The sequence below is a fragment of the Salmo trutta genome, chromosome 15 (genome assembly GCF_901001165.1).
Source record: "Salmo trutta chromosome 15, fSalTru1.1, whole genome shotgun sequence".
NCBI classification, from domain to species: Eukaryota; Metazoa; Chordata; class Actinopteri; order Salmoniformes; family Salmonidae; genus Salmo; species Salmo trutta.
The window spans coordinates 11,194,239-11,209,457 of record NC_042971.1 but is presented as its reverse complement, the minus strand read 5'-3'; the positions used below and the strand labels follow the sequence as shown (position 1 = coordinate 11,209,457).

Here is a 15,219-nt window from a genome sequence, read left to right as displayed (position 1 = left end):
TTTATTTAGAATGAACTTACAGTACCAGTCAAAAGTTTGGACACACCTATTCATTCAAGGGTTTTTCTTTATTTGTACTACTTTCTACATTGTAGAATAATAGTGAAGACATCAAAACTATGAAATAACACATATGGAATCATGTAGTAACCAAAAAAGCGTTGAACAAATGTTGATTCTTCGAAGTAGCCACCCTTTGCCTTGATGACAGCTTTGCACACCCTTCGCATTCTCTCAACCAGCTTCACCTGGAATGCTTTTCCAACAGTATTGAGGGAAATAACAACATAAAGATGTTGCTCTTGGTTGTGTGGATGGCTCTGATGATTTCCATCATCACTATGACACCTTTAAAGGAATGACTTTTGGATTGGCAAAGTACCAAACACACTCCCACAGTTTTCAACGTGTCTCTTTGCTTTCAATAGCATTTGCTAGTGGGTTGAGTTACCTTATGCAATTGAGGATGATTTGCTGGAATATTTGGCCACACTGCCATCCTTTAATGCTGGGCTCCAGAGTGGCTGGTTGGGGAACCACGCGACTGCCTGACCCTTCCCTTACGCAATTAATTTGTAATAGCTTACTACCTAAGAATGTTTACTCGTTGTGCTAATAATAAAACACACATTGTAAACGTCTCTTTCATCAGTAGACTGTGCGTAATGGTCCCCTTAAAGCTGTTGAAAGAGTCGCCTAAATTATTTTTTCACAATAAATTGCCCATGAGTTTGTGTAGATTGCAGTTTACTTAAGACAATGACTATATGTGTAATGAGCACTACAGGTTAGTGCTTTGATTTGTAGTCCTTTCTATATCAATTCAACAAGTTATTTTTGGCGCGCTGGTATATTGCTTAGGGCTCTAAATAGATAGATACTATAGTAATTGGTGAGGGTTGATGGCACGCGCTATATGCCTGTGACTTAAATGACCTGTCGTTGTCGCCCAGTGCTTATCGGTTTTAGGGTTTCGCGTTGGTCAGTCCTGGAAACAATTGTGTGATAGCATGTGCATGTCGGACGACGTCTTGTGTCAAAATGTTTAGGTCAATCCAGAAAGGGAGGAAAGGTTGTGTCTTGTGCGCATGGATGCGGGAGTGGTCACTCTGTGGTGTCGCTGTGTTTCAGCAGTAAGTATCGCCACGGTGGGAGCGCTGCAGTGGGAAGGGAACGGAGTGAGAGGCGACAGTCACGACGACTGCAGTAGCTGGTTAAAGTTATATAATCATGTGTTATGAGACTTCATTTTTCCGGACAACATCATGGGATTATGGAACCACACCATAAAAGGTCATTGCGCTTTTTCTCTGAGTTTTGCGCTCATGCTTAGTAATTGTTTTAGTTTGATTACCATTGAAAATGAAGTACACAGGTGATGTAACAAAATAAACAACGTTTGTGTTGATCCATGGATTTACACATATCTGGTTTGGAGGAACAGGGTCGTCAACATGAATTTTGATACTGCTGATGAAGTCAACTTCTGGAGTAACCGTTCCTCGGAGCTGTACTCGGAGACACAGGGACCATTATCTGCAAATAATTCCAACTTGACCACAGCAAATGACACAGATAATGACACATTCACGAGTCCGCTGGACCTTACCCGAGCCGTGTCCGTTGGTATAGTTCTGGGTGCGTTCATTCTGTTCGCAATCGTGGGCAACATACTCGTAATACTTTCCGTTGTATGCAACAGACACCTGCGCATCCCAACAAACTATTTCATTATCAACCTAGCCATTGCGGACCTGTTGCTGGGTACAACGGTGCTGCCCGTGTCTGCAACATTGGAGATTCTTGACTACTGGGTATTCGGGAGGATATTCTGTGACATCTGGGCGGCAGTGGACGTGCTATGTTGCACTGCTTCCATTATGAGCCTGTGCGTAATATCCATAGACCGTTATATAGGAGTGCGCTACCCACTGCAGTACCCCTGTATAGTAACGGAGAAAAGAGCCCTTTTGGCCATGCTCGGTGTTTGGGTTCTCGCTACTGTCATTTCCATCGGACCTCTGCTCGGGTGGAAACAACCACCCTCAAATGACGACACCATTTGCCCCATCACCGAAGAGCCCTTTTACGCACTGTTCTCGTCATTGGGTTCATTTTACATACCTCTGGCTGTCATCCTTTGCATGTACTGTCAGGTTTATGTAGTTGCCAAGCGGACCACTAAGAACTTAGAGGCGGGGGTCATGAAAGAACACATGGACTCGAATGAGCTCACGCTCAGGATCCACTGCAAAAACGCACAGCTGCAGGAATACTGCGGCGCAGGCAAGGGTCAGACACGGAGCACGCTAACAGTCAAACTGCTCAAGTTCTCTCGAGAGAAGAAAGCTGCTAAAACGCTCGGTGTGGTGGTGGGCATGTTTATTCTCTGCTGGCTGCCATTCTTCCTCGTGCTGCCTATCGGTAGGTTTGGAGTTTTGTTCAGCAAACTGTTGTCATCATTGCTCCCTAGTTGCATTAGGTTAGATTAAACCACATAACTGATAGATAGATAGATAGATAGATAGATAGATAGATAGATAGATAGATAGATAGATAGATAGATAGATAGATAGATAGATAGATAGATAGATAGATAGATAGATAGATAGATAGATAGATAGATAGATAGATAGATAGATAGATAGATAGATAGATAGATAGATAGATAGATAGATAGATAGATAGATAGATAGATAGATAGATAGATAGATAGGACACTGAATGCATTCACTCTGTTTATAACAAAGAAACCTTGAAAATGAGTGCGGTCACCAGGCACGAGCACAGATGGGGCTCTACCTGTACAGAGCACATGACCCTTTGCCATTCCGGTCTCCAAAGTGCCCTTTTGGGTGGTGGTATTATTTTTCCCCAAAATATATATTTTTGTATAATTGTTTTGTCATTGTTGTTCGGATCCCACTTATCGCAAGTCATCAAGTTCGCCACCCCCCACACAGTCTGTTGGTTGCGCATGTTGATCGTTTGTCCTTCCGTGTCACTTTACACACAGACAATGTCAGCTAAACATAGAATGAAGATGTTTATCTGTCTCTCTGTGACGGCCGAAAACTTCACAGTTGAATATTAATAGCCCAAAAAGTTCCCAATGTTATAAACAAGCGAATCAAGGCCACATTTTTTCAAATTTAAAACAAGCCAACTGAATTATATAAAGCTAGATTATTAAGCTAAATATGGACATCACTTTCATGTAGGCCTATGTGCAATCGATAGACCTACATCTGAGCCGCTACAATGTTCTTATCTATTAAGCCCATAGGCTAGCTACTATTATCTAAAAGCTTGCGCGTTTCACTGTAGCCTAACCAATAACCAAAAGGTGAACATACCAGGTATATGTCAACGTGGCTTAACTTTCTACTTAATGTTTAATTATTTTTAACTGTTTGTTTATTTCATTGTAGAATAGCTGTAGCCTAGGCCTACTTTAAGCTCAATTCCTGCCTGCCCTTAGGCTTCAATGATTTGTTGAGCAAAATTTGCGAAAACCATTGTCATATCCTATTTTTAGGTCACATTGATGTTTTCTATAGCAAACGAGGGAATGAGCGACTTTTACAGTTTACACAAACTGTAGACATTCAGAATTTACATAAACCAACATTGCATACAAAATAGCACGAGAACACTTAGAATGCATAACACATGGCAAAGATATAAAACAGACACTTAAATACATAATAGGCTACAAAACATGTTTTCTCATAATTGGACAACTGTACTGTGTAAAAGAAAAATTATATATATATATATATAAAGGATTAGTTCGAATAGCCATAAAACATGTAAAAGATACAGCGAGCTCTTTGGCCTATATACTGGAATCATTTTCAGCACGGGACAGCTCCTGTAAAGGCCGTTCAGTTTCAGATTGTAACAAGTGCACTGCGTCGTGTTTTGGGAAACGGGTGTGACATCTTGGTGTGACAGCTGTTATTTTTAGGATGCATCGTTAAAACACTCGTAAACCTAAATTCCATCACTATCGGGATTCGGGAAACCCGGCCCTGTCCTTTGTCCCAATCTGCCCTGTACGAGGATTGCGCACGCCCGGTATCCAAACACTGTCCGAGTGTGTGCAGCTAGCTACCTAGTATAAATATCAGCAGTACTGCCACAACAGCATTATATTTGATTCATACTTGATAACACCAGATTTAGCCTACATCATTCGGTCTGGTTGGCTGACATGCGCAGCAGAGAGCGACAAAAAGACAGAGGTAGGCGAAATGACAATCAGTAAAATAAATGAAACTAGCGAGCAGATCAACATCAAAGATCAGCTGATAGCCGACTCTATTTTACCGATGTCAATCATGTCTTTAGGATGCACTGTAACTAGGTTACTTACAATTTGTGATGATGAGAAAATGTTTATTTTTTTTTATCTTAACAGGCATTTTGGTATGTTATGAATTTCGAGTTATGATTTATGAAAGTAAAACAAAAAAATCAAGCAGGGTGCCATTTTTGTTATTTGGAGCACCTGGCCCCTGAAAGGTCTGTGCATGGCGCTGTGTGTGTGACAGAAGAGGACAGCATCTACCTGTACAGGATATTCTCTGCTTATCATTCTCACACAAGCACACAGGCATTTATTAACACACACAGCCTCTCTCTTTCGCTCTGACACACACACAGATACTATTTTTTCCATATACAGTATGCCAATAATGGAGAGTTTTCATAAGCCTGATGGTAGTCATGTCAAAAATAAAATCTGGTTAGGCAGAAAAGGGGTTAATCAGACGCTGTAGGTCTACACCCATGCCAAAACGTGAAAGTGGGGTATGACAGTAAAATACAACTTCCTTTTATTATCAAAAGATTAACTTGCCAAAAATGTAAAGATTGAAAAAGACCATACTTCCCAGCCTATGGCACCAGAAAATGGAGGTAGCTAGTTAGGGGTAGCTTGGTTGTAGCAGAAGGGTGTACAAATAAATAATTTATTGTGGGTGCTAATGGGGGTGGTTGGCCTGTTCTTGTGTGTGTTTTAGCACCGGCAAGCCTCTATCTTGAGCTTCCCATGTTCCCAGCACCTCTTAAATCAAGTGAGCAACACATTACACATCAAAGTGGATTCCTCCTACATCTGTTGTTGATATGGAAAAGTTCAGAGATAAAACAGACTTTTATACATGAGTCCTTTCCATCCCCCGCCCTCTATATTCATCTATATTTACTGAATTATGCCAACCCTGAAATACCATATCCATTTAGAAATGTATACCGTAGCATGCTCAGGCTCTTTCAAAGTCTAATTTCCAAATCTCAGGCCCACAATCTTCATTCTCTCCATATGGACTTCACACAGTTAACTGGACATTTTTCATTTCAATTTTGTAAAGCAAAAAGTCAGTAGGCCTATACCACTAGGAGAGTATATAAATACAGGAGCTACTACATTTTCGATGATTGATTACAGGTATACTAATTATTCTGTGCTTTTACTAAACCAGTGTGTCTATCACATAAATAAATCCTGAATGAAGGGTGATATCAGTCAGTCATGACCTTGCATGAGATAACAGAAATGTACAGTTTTGTGGTGATAATCAGGTTATTTGGCTTTGCTCAAATTACCCTGTTATAATGTCAAATTGTGGCTCCCTATTGGTTCCTGACGCCTCCTCAGGGTGTGATATAGACTGGCTGTGTGGATGACAGAGATGGAGACAATAATATATGCACTGAGCAGAGCAGTGACCTAGCATGGCCACACCATGGAAGTGGAAGAATTGTGTAGAGTAGAGGGATGACATCTAGTAAAAATCACACAGAGTACTTGATGGTGAACAATCAGACAGTGCTTTGGGTAGTAGCCTAGTTAGTCAAGTTCACGAATCCTGTTTTTATTGTCAAGTGCACAAGTACAGTGAAATGCCTTTCTTGCTTGCTCATTGCAGTAATCAATATCAGTAGTACAATAAAACATTTAATAAAAAAGTAAAGTAGAACAAAAACACACAAGAAATAGAAATAAGAACATAAGAAAGTAAGTAAGCTATATATAGGGTCAGTTCCAGAGTCAGTGCCAATACCATATTTACAATGTGCAGGGATACTGGAGTGGTAGAGTTATATATGCATAGGGCTAAGGTGACTATAGGCATCAGGATATAGGATAAACTGAGTAGCAGCAGCGTATATGATGGTTGTATGTGAGTGTGTGTGTGTGTGTGTGTAGAGTCAATATGAATGTGTGTGTGCGTGTTATGTATGAGCAAATTAAGTGTGTGTGTTTGTTTTGGAGTGTCAGTGTAAGTGAGTGTGTGTGAGTGAATGTGTAGAGTGTGCATAGAGTGACTGCTGCAGACGTCTGTGTCGTTGTGTACCATGTTGGACCCTCATCCAGACACTCAGGGACTTCTATTAAAGATAATAAAAATGCTGTTGGTTTGAAGGATTACAGCTTTCCTGACATTGGTTGTAATTTCCTCCTTCTATGGTTTTTGGAATATGATGTCTGATATATTTGTTATGAGTCCAGGAAGCAACAATAAGCCCTGAATAGCCCTGTCTTTGCTATCTCTACCAGTATATCAGTGATATTATCTACATTATATTAAAACTATATAATCTGTTACATCACCTGTTATTATTTACTTAAGGTATGGCGATTAGGAGCGGTTATTATCTCAGTTATGCAATAAACAGTAATAATTGGCATATAGATGGTGTTTTCATTGGAAATGAATGGTAGTCCTTACAAAGCACTCCCTTAGACGAATTGGATAAAAATAGCTGGGTGAAGAATTCTTGGTGGTCATATTTTACAAACTTGTTGCTATTGCAACTGCCAGGATTTTAAAGTATCTTTGTGAGAGCTTTTGCAGATTGTGGGTAACAATAGTTCCACTTTTCAATGACAGTATAAATTGTGCAATTTTCAAACTCTCTGCCTTGACCCGCCAAAGACATGTTTTGTTTGTGTCACCCAACATGATGTAGTAACCACAAACTATAGTGTTCTGTGATCAATTGTGCCTGTATTTTATGGCTTGTCCTCAGGCAGAGGTGGTGAAGAATAGAAGGATAGATTTAATGGGACAAACAGGAAACAGCATTTTTTCAATTGACCACTGATGTGGTGATCAGTATAGCGGTTGAGGGCTTTTGCTTTTTTCATCTCACAACTCACTAGATGAACCAAAATATTACCTGCTAAAGATACTGACCCTCCAGTGATTGTTGCTTTCCAAGTTACGTAACCAATATTTACTATTTTACCAAGGTTACAGTTAAATGCATATGCATGATATTGCATTCCCACCATATTTAATAGATGTTTCCAATAATGTTTCAGATTAGTTAACTTATCAACCCAAATTCTCCAGTGAGCTGGACCTTGAGCGTGATATAATGGTGATGGGTTCCTGATGCTTTTAGAGGGCAGGGGGCAGGATTTCAGTGGGAATGCCAAGGCACTCATACAGTAGGTCCCACTTACTATCATGCATCTTAAGCCGTCTTTAAAAATGGCCTTTGACATTATATTTTATTCCATGCTTTTGTCCATTAATGGGTTGTGCGGAGCTGTCCAAGGACATTAAGTTCCCAGGTAGATCTCAGGGTCTTTCTCCGGCGCTATATGGCACCGGAGAAGATGGCTGCTGTTTTATGGGCTGTTTACCAACCATGCTATTTTGTTAGATTTTTTCACACTGTTGGTAACTTATTTTGTACATAATTTTGCTGCTACCGTCCCTTATGACCGAAAAGAGATTCTAGAAATCAGAACAGTGATTACTCGCCTTGAACTGGACGAAGAATTTCTCTCTAATGAGTCGGACGAGAGGGCTTTACTCCAGACACCCGAACAGGCCCTCATCCTGTCATTCGCAGAAGAAAGAGACGGAAAAGATAATGCGGAAGGAGATCGGGGTGCCTTGTGAGGATCCGCCGACGATTGGATAATGTGCCCTTGCCATCAGTACTTTTGGCCAGCGTACAATCGCTGGATAATAACTTGAACGAACTAAAAGCACTTAATTCCTACCAACGGGACTTTAAAAACTGTAATATCTTACGTTTCACCGAGTCGTAGCTGAACGACGACATGAATAACATACAGCTGGCGGGTTATACATTGTATCGGCAGGATAGAACAGCAGCCTCTGGTAAGACAAGGGGAGGCAGTCTATGTATATTTGTAAATAACAGCTGGTGCACGATATCTAAGGAAGTCTCTAGGTTTTGCTCGCCTGAGGTAGAGTATCTCATGATAAGCTGTAGACCACACTATCTACCTAGAGATTTTTCATCTGTATTTTTCATAGCTGTCTGCGTACCACCACAAACCGATGCTGGCACTAAGATCACACTCAATGAACTGTATACCTCCATAAGCAAACAGGAAACGCTTATCCAGAGGCGGTGCTCCTAGTGGCCAGGGACTTTAATGCAGGGAAACTTAAATCCGTTTTACCAAATTTCTACCAGGATGTTAAATGTGCAACCAGAGGGAAAAAAAACTCTAGACCACCTTTACTCCACACACAGAGACGCATACAAAGCTCGCCCTCCATCAGACATATCTGACATAATTCTATCCTCCTGATTCCTGCTACAAGCAAAAATTAAAGCAGGAAGCACCAATGACTCGGTCAATAAAAAAGTGGTCAGATGAAGCAGATGCTAAACTACAGGACTGTTTAGCTAGCACAGACTGGAATATCTTCTTCCGATGGCATTGAGGAGTACATCACATCAGTCACTGGCTTCATCAATAAATGCATCGATGACGTCGTCCCCACAGTGACTGTATGTACATTCCCCAACCAGAAGCCATGGATTACAGGCAACATCCGCACTGAGCTAAAGGGTAGAGCTGACGTTTTCAAGGAGTGGGACTCTAACCCGGAAGCTTATAAGAAATCCCGCTATGCTCTCCGATGAACCATCAAACAGGTAAAGCGTCAATACAGGACTAAGATCAAATCGTACTACACCGGCTCCGACGCTCATCGGATGTGGCAGGGCTTGCAAACTATTACAGACTACAAAGGGAAGCACAGCCAAGAGCTGCCCAGTGACACGAGCCTACCAGATTAGCTAAATTACTTCTGTGCTCGCTTCAAGGCTAGCAACACTGAAACATGCACGAGAGCATCAGCTGTTTTTGACGACTGTGTGATCACGCTCTCCACAGCCGATGTGAGCAAGACCTTTAAACAGGTCAACATTCACAAGGCCACATGGCCAGATGGATTACCAGGACGTGTACTCCGAGCATGCGCTGACCAACTGGCAAGTGTCTTCACTGACAATTTCAACCACTCCCTGTCTGAGTCTGTAATACCAACATGTTTCAAGCAGACCACCATAGTCCCTGTGGCCAAGAACACTAAGGTAACCTGCCTAAATGTCTACCAACCCATAGCACTCACATCTGTAGCCATGAAGTGCTTTGAAAGGCTGGTCATGGCTCACATCAACACCATTATCCCAGAAAACCTAGACCCACTCCAATTTGCATACTGCCTCAACAGATCCACAGATGATGCAATCTCTATTGCACTCCACACTGCCCTTTCACACCTGGACAAAAGGAACACCTTTGTGAGAATGCTGTTCATTGACTACAGCTCAGCGTTCAACACCATAGTTTCCTCAAAGCTCATCACTAAGCTAAGGACCCTGGGACTACACACCTCCCTCTGCAACTGGATCCTGGATGTAACTGGATCCTGGACTTCCTGACGGGCCGCTCCCAGGTGGTAAGGGTAGGTAACAACACATCCGCCATGCTGATCCTCAACACGGGGGCCCCTCTGGGTTGTGTGCTCAGTCGCCTCCTGTACTCCCTGTTCATTCATGACTGCACGGTAAGGCACGACTCCAACACCATCATTAAATTTGCCGATGACTCAACAGTGGTAGGCCTGATCACCAACAATGACGAGACAGCATATAGGGAGGAGGTCAGAGACCTGGCCGTGTGGTGCCAGGACAACAACCTCTCCCTCAACGTGATCAAGACTAAGGAGATGATTGTGGACTACAGGAAAAGGAAGACCGAGCACACCCCCATTCTCATCGACAGAGCTATAGTGGAGCAGGTTGAGAGCTTGAAGTTCCTTGGTGTCCACATCACCAACAAACTAACATGGTCCAAGCACACCAAGACAGTCGATAAGAGGGCACGACAAATCCTATTCCTCCTCAGGAGACTGAAAAGATTTGGCATGTGTCCTCAAATCCTCAAAAGTTTCTACAGCTGCACCATCGAGAGCATCCTGACTGGTTGCGTCACTGCCTGGTATGGCAACTGCTTGGCCTCCGACCGCAAGGCACCACAGAGGGTAGTATATACGGCCCAGTACATCACTGGGGCCAAGCTTCCTGCCATCCAGGACCTCTATACCAGGTGGTGTCAGAGGAAGGCCCTAAAAATTGTCAACGACTCCAGCCACCCTAGTCATAGACTGTTCTCTTTGCTACCGCACTGCAAGAGGTACCGGAGCACCAAGTCTAGGTCCAAGAGGCTTCTCAACAGCTTCTACCCTCAAGCGATCAGACTACTGAACATCTAATCAAATGGTTACCCAGACTATTTGCATTGCCCCCCTGCACCACCTCTTCACTCTTTTACGCTGCTGCTGCTCTCTGTAATTATCTATGTATAAGTCACTTATATATTTCTACCTACATATTACCTCAATTACCTTGACTAACCAGTGACTCTGTACCGGTACCCCTGTACATTTTTTATTTCATCTTTATTTAACTAGGCAAGTCAGCTAAGAACAACTTCTTATTTACAATGACAGCCTAGGAACAGTGGGTTAACTGCCTTGTTCAGGGGAAGAACAACAAATGTTTACCTTGTCAGCTCGGGGATTCAATCTAGCAACCTTTCGGTTACTGGCCCTAGGCTACCTGCCGCTATTGCTGTTTATTGTTTATTGCTGCTCTAAATTATTGTTATTGTTATTATATTTATTTTTATTTTTTAATGTTTTTGTCTTAAAACTGCATTGTTGGTTAAGGGCTTGTAAGTAAGCATATCACTGTAAGGTCTACACCTGTTGTATTCGGCGCATGTGACAAATACAATTTGATTGGATTTGATTTGATTCCTTGCCTACACTATCATAATCAGGTATGTGTTAGCAAACATGCCCAAACCAGAAAATGGATAAATCCTTCCTAAAAAATTAACTGCTCCTTTTGGCTGAATCTGTAGTCAATGTTTCTGTCCTAAAATGGAAATACCAGTTATGTAGCTAAAATGCGTAGTACAAATAGAAATTTGACAGCATCAGTGATTAAAGTAAAAATATTCCCAGTCTGTCTGGACCTCTGAGAAATTAATGTGCCGACATGACTGTTGTTTTCTCATTCCATGTTACTCAATCAATGCCCGGGCATACAGTTCCTCTAAGGACCTCCACATTGGTAGAAGAGGGCATGGACTGAGAGATTCCATTTGAGATTATTTCTATGTATGGCGATTGATTGTGAAACAATGATAGATTGAGGAGTTTGCTGCATTATCCTGAGTTCTCCTCCCCCTCCCTCTGGCATGCTGTTTTTTAGCAGCACTCAGGACATAGCCAGGAGATGTGTTGAAAGCCAGCAGCTTCACAGGGCACTGCATACTGGAAGCCTACTGTAAATTTGACTGTCCCCCATTCCAGTCAAATGTATTTTATCAGTCTTTGCTTTGTTGTTTACTACCTCTTCTCTATAGAGCAACATTGACTTCCTTTCTGTGTTTGTCTCATTAGTTTGTCAGAATTCAGCAGCCGTCAAGCCGGACTCAGTCATTTTGTAGATAAGACGGGCAGTCAATGTTGTCCGGATGTGTGAAAGACGTGGCGAGTAGATTAAATGGTCAATTAGTATGTGTAAATAAAGCCCTAGGAGATGGACTGTGCAAGTGGAATTGAGAGAGAAGTTGGACAGAGTGCACTGTGATTTGTTAGCCTGGATTCCACAGTTGCACGGCGCGAAGAAGCGTCCTAAATCTTTGCATGTAAGCACTATCAGAGTAAAGTGGGTTCCTGGCTTCCGGTGACTAGGGAGGTTGGGGGATGAGGACTTTACAGTTAGTGGAATAGCTTTGCGGAAGCTCCGGCTATGAAGGCACTTTGCACTGGACAATAAAGCCAGCCAGTAGCACATGATTAAAGTCTAACCACAGTCTCTCCTAGGGACAGGCTGGGAAATGACAAATGTGTCCTTGAATTAGATGGTTCTATGAGCCATGGCTCTATTCTGAGGAAACACTGTAATAACTCTTGTTAAACCTCTCTCCATCCCAAAGCCGAAATAGAGAAATAGGATAGAATGCAACATCTTTCTTCTCAGGTTTTCATCCAATAACGTGACAGCCAAGGCTTCTGTGGCAGGACATACCAAAGTGGATGATTACCCACAATGCTGAGTCCAAAAAGGCCAAAAAGGGGATGTGATGTGCATCAGGGGAGGAGTGTGAGGGTTGTTAAAGAGTGGACTCCCAGCGGTGAAAGCCTCTGGGATTAGTGTGCCTGTAAAATGGAGAAGAATTTGGAATGATGACGGATGTCTGTGACCTTTGTTTATGAGCTGGAGACAGCAAAGATGAAACTTGAAAAAGTGCACAGTAGTGTCGGCACAGTAGTGTTATAGCTTACTGTAATGATTTCTTTATTTAATTACGCTGCTTGTAAATCCTGCCTATAACTTTTTTTTACTACTTTTCTTCAATGGTATTGGAAGCTTAGTAGCTTATTCAGAATCAGTAGAAGCACATGCAAGGTTTAGTCGGATTGAGCTCAGTGACTAAAGGCCCAGTGCATTCAAAGTGCAGTTTTACCTGTGTTTTGTATTATATTGTACAACAGCTGATGAAACTAACACTGTAAAAGTGTGAAAACATTTGATCAGTGTTATTTCCTGATAATTGCTGGTTGAAAACGCAATCTACACAGGACCTTCTAATCAGCAGGTTTGGATGGGCGTGAATTTTCATCTTTCCATGATGACATCACCATGAGGTAATTGGTTAATAGACCAATAACAAAGAGTTCCAACCCTCTCTGCCAATAATAGCTAGTTTTCAGTTTCCCCCCTCAGACCATTCCCAGACAGTCCTAGCGAAAATCTTGCAAGATAAATAGTTTTTTGCTAAAAAGCTATTTTTGCCCATTTTAATTCAAATCTATTCCAGTAAGGTACTTAATTGTGACCCAGAAAGTATGATATTGATATAAAAACAGCTGAATTGGGCCTTTAAGGAGAGTATAGTACAGTACAGTAATGACGTGTGTTGTCAGTGAGTCATGCTATCTTTCTCTAAAACATTCCGAAACAGGAAACAGTCAAGACAGTAGAATCAGCACCAAAATGGTAATACTTGGAATCATTGTAATAATTGGAGACCCACCAATCTCTATATCTCTGTAGTGTATGATACTCCCGTGTCACTACACACCTGAGGCACAGGAGTATCATACACTACAGATTGTGCCCTCTATACTTGAAATGAATGTATGATTAAAAAGAAATACTTTTGCCAGTTGTACAATTGGAAATAGTGTTTGATGCTTCAACAAAACCATCAGACAGACACAGAAGAGTTGAGTGAAGCCCCGCCTGTACTCTAAAAGTTCTCATGAGCTTCGTCACTGATCACTGATCATTGATCTGAAAAGTCTGGGAAGGGGAAAGCTGAGCGATTGAAACACCACCAAGCCTATATTTCACCTTTCCCGTCTTTCCAGATCTGTGGTCTCGAGCGAGTGGAGGATGCCAGTGATAAAGTAGCTGCTGGTACATTGACTGTCTGTGAGGTTCTTTTGATGAATGCTGCCATCTATTGATCACCAAACATAATGCATTGAAGAGATGGTTCAGCGTTTACATTGTTTTCTCAGATACAGTATATCTACCACCACAGTGCATACCACATCTTATATTTAAAATGCCAAGTTAAGTTAAAATATATAACAGATATAAGATATGTATAATTACATCGTTTTTGGAAATCTCTGTCCATTTATAACATGTTTTCTCTATGTAATCTACCAGGGTCATTCAACGCCAACCTGCGTCCCCCGGAGACATTCTTTAAGGTGATCTTCTGGCTGGGCTACTTCAACAGCTGCCTGAATCCCATCATCTACCCCTGCTACAGCCGAGAGTTCAAACAGGCCTTCATCCGCATCCTCAAGTGCCGCTGCCATCAGAAGAAAAAGCAGAAGGGCTGGAGGGCCTACTACAACTACCGTTCCTCTCACCTGGGCTCCACCAACAACTCCTACCTGAACGGGAGCCAGCAGACCCTGTCCTCTGTCAATCCCAGCCCTCGCTGTGTGAGCAAAGGATCAGGCTCTTGCCTGGAGTCTGGGTGGGGCCATGGCTCCCTGTCTCCCTGCCTGTCTCTGCCTGGGAGCCCCTTCAGCAGCCAGATGAGGGCCCTTCCTGGGGCTGTCTGCCAGAGCACCAACAGAACTATCAGAGTCAGCCTGGCCTCCCCCCTGGCCAGGGAGCCAGTGCATGCCAAAGGACAGAGTGGGAATGGAAAGGTGGAGCATGGAGCAATCAGGGCAACACCCGAGACAATGATGTAATGGCAGATTGGAGCACCAGTCATAAGCCTGGACAATGCCGTTTGATAGTCTGTACTTATGCAACGGTAGCCTTTACATCCAGGTGCATGTGGGTATTTTATGCTGGATACTGAAATATGGACAAAAGCCTAACTACTGTAGCAGTCTGGATTTAAGATTTGCGCATCACACCAGAGGGTCAATGGTCAATGTGTCCGTAAGTATTTATTACTAAAAGTCTGATTGCTTGTAGTTCCATGTCCTCCTAAATAATTATTTGTATTATTAAAGGATACTTTTAGACAGAACACTGAAGGCCTCTGCTACTGCACAAAACCTTTTCAGAATAACATGTGCAGCTCTGGCACATACACCTTTTTCTTTTTATTGTTCTGGTACTATTTTCACAATTATGTGGTGAATTTTCAAAACTCTTAGTACAAAACTCAAAATGGGTAGCACTTGTAACGCAGCCAGTCTTACATTCAAACCCTTTCATTGTCCATTTATTTCATTTGTAGACATCTTTTACCACACAATTGTTTAATCATCAAAACACAACATAATAATATCTTCTCAATTTAGTTATTTTAAATACCAGTTAATCCACTAGCAAAACATCTAAGACACATGTTTCTATCACGTTTCAGGT

General features: G+C 42.1%; 1 protein-coding gene across 1 annotated transcript; it reads left to right on the top strand.

Moving 5' to 3' along the window:
• Positions 1–957: 957 nt before the first annotated feature.
• Positions 958–14,823, top strand: LOC115148470 (alpha-1A adrenergic receptor-like). The gene is made up of 2 exons (XM_029690379.1): positions 958–2,424; positions 14,047–14,823. Exons 1-2 carry the CDS (start codon positions 1,455–1,457, stop codon positions 14,586–14,588), a joined length of 1,512 nt encoding a protein of 503 aa, XP_029546239.1. The 5' UTR covers positions 958–1,454; the 3' UTR covers positions 14,589–14,823.
• The last annotated feature ends 396 nt before the right edge of the window (positions 14,824–15,219 follow it).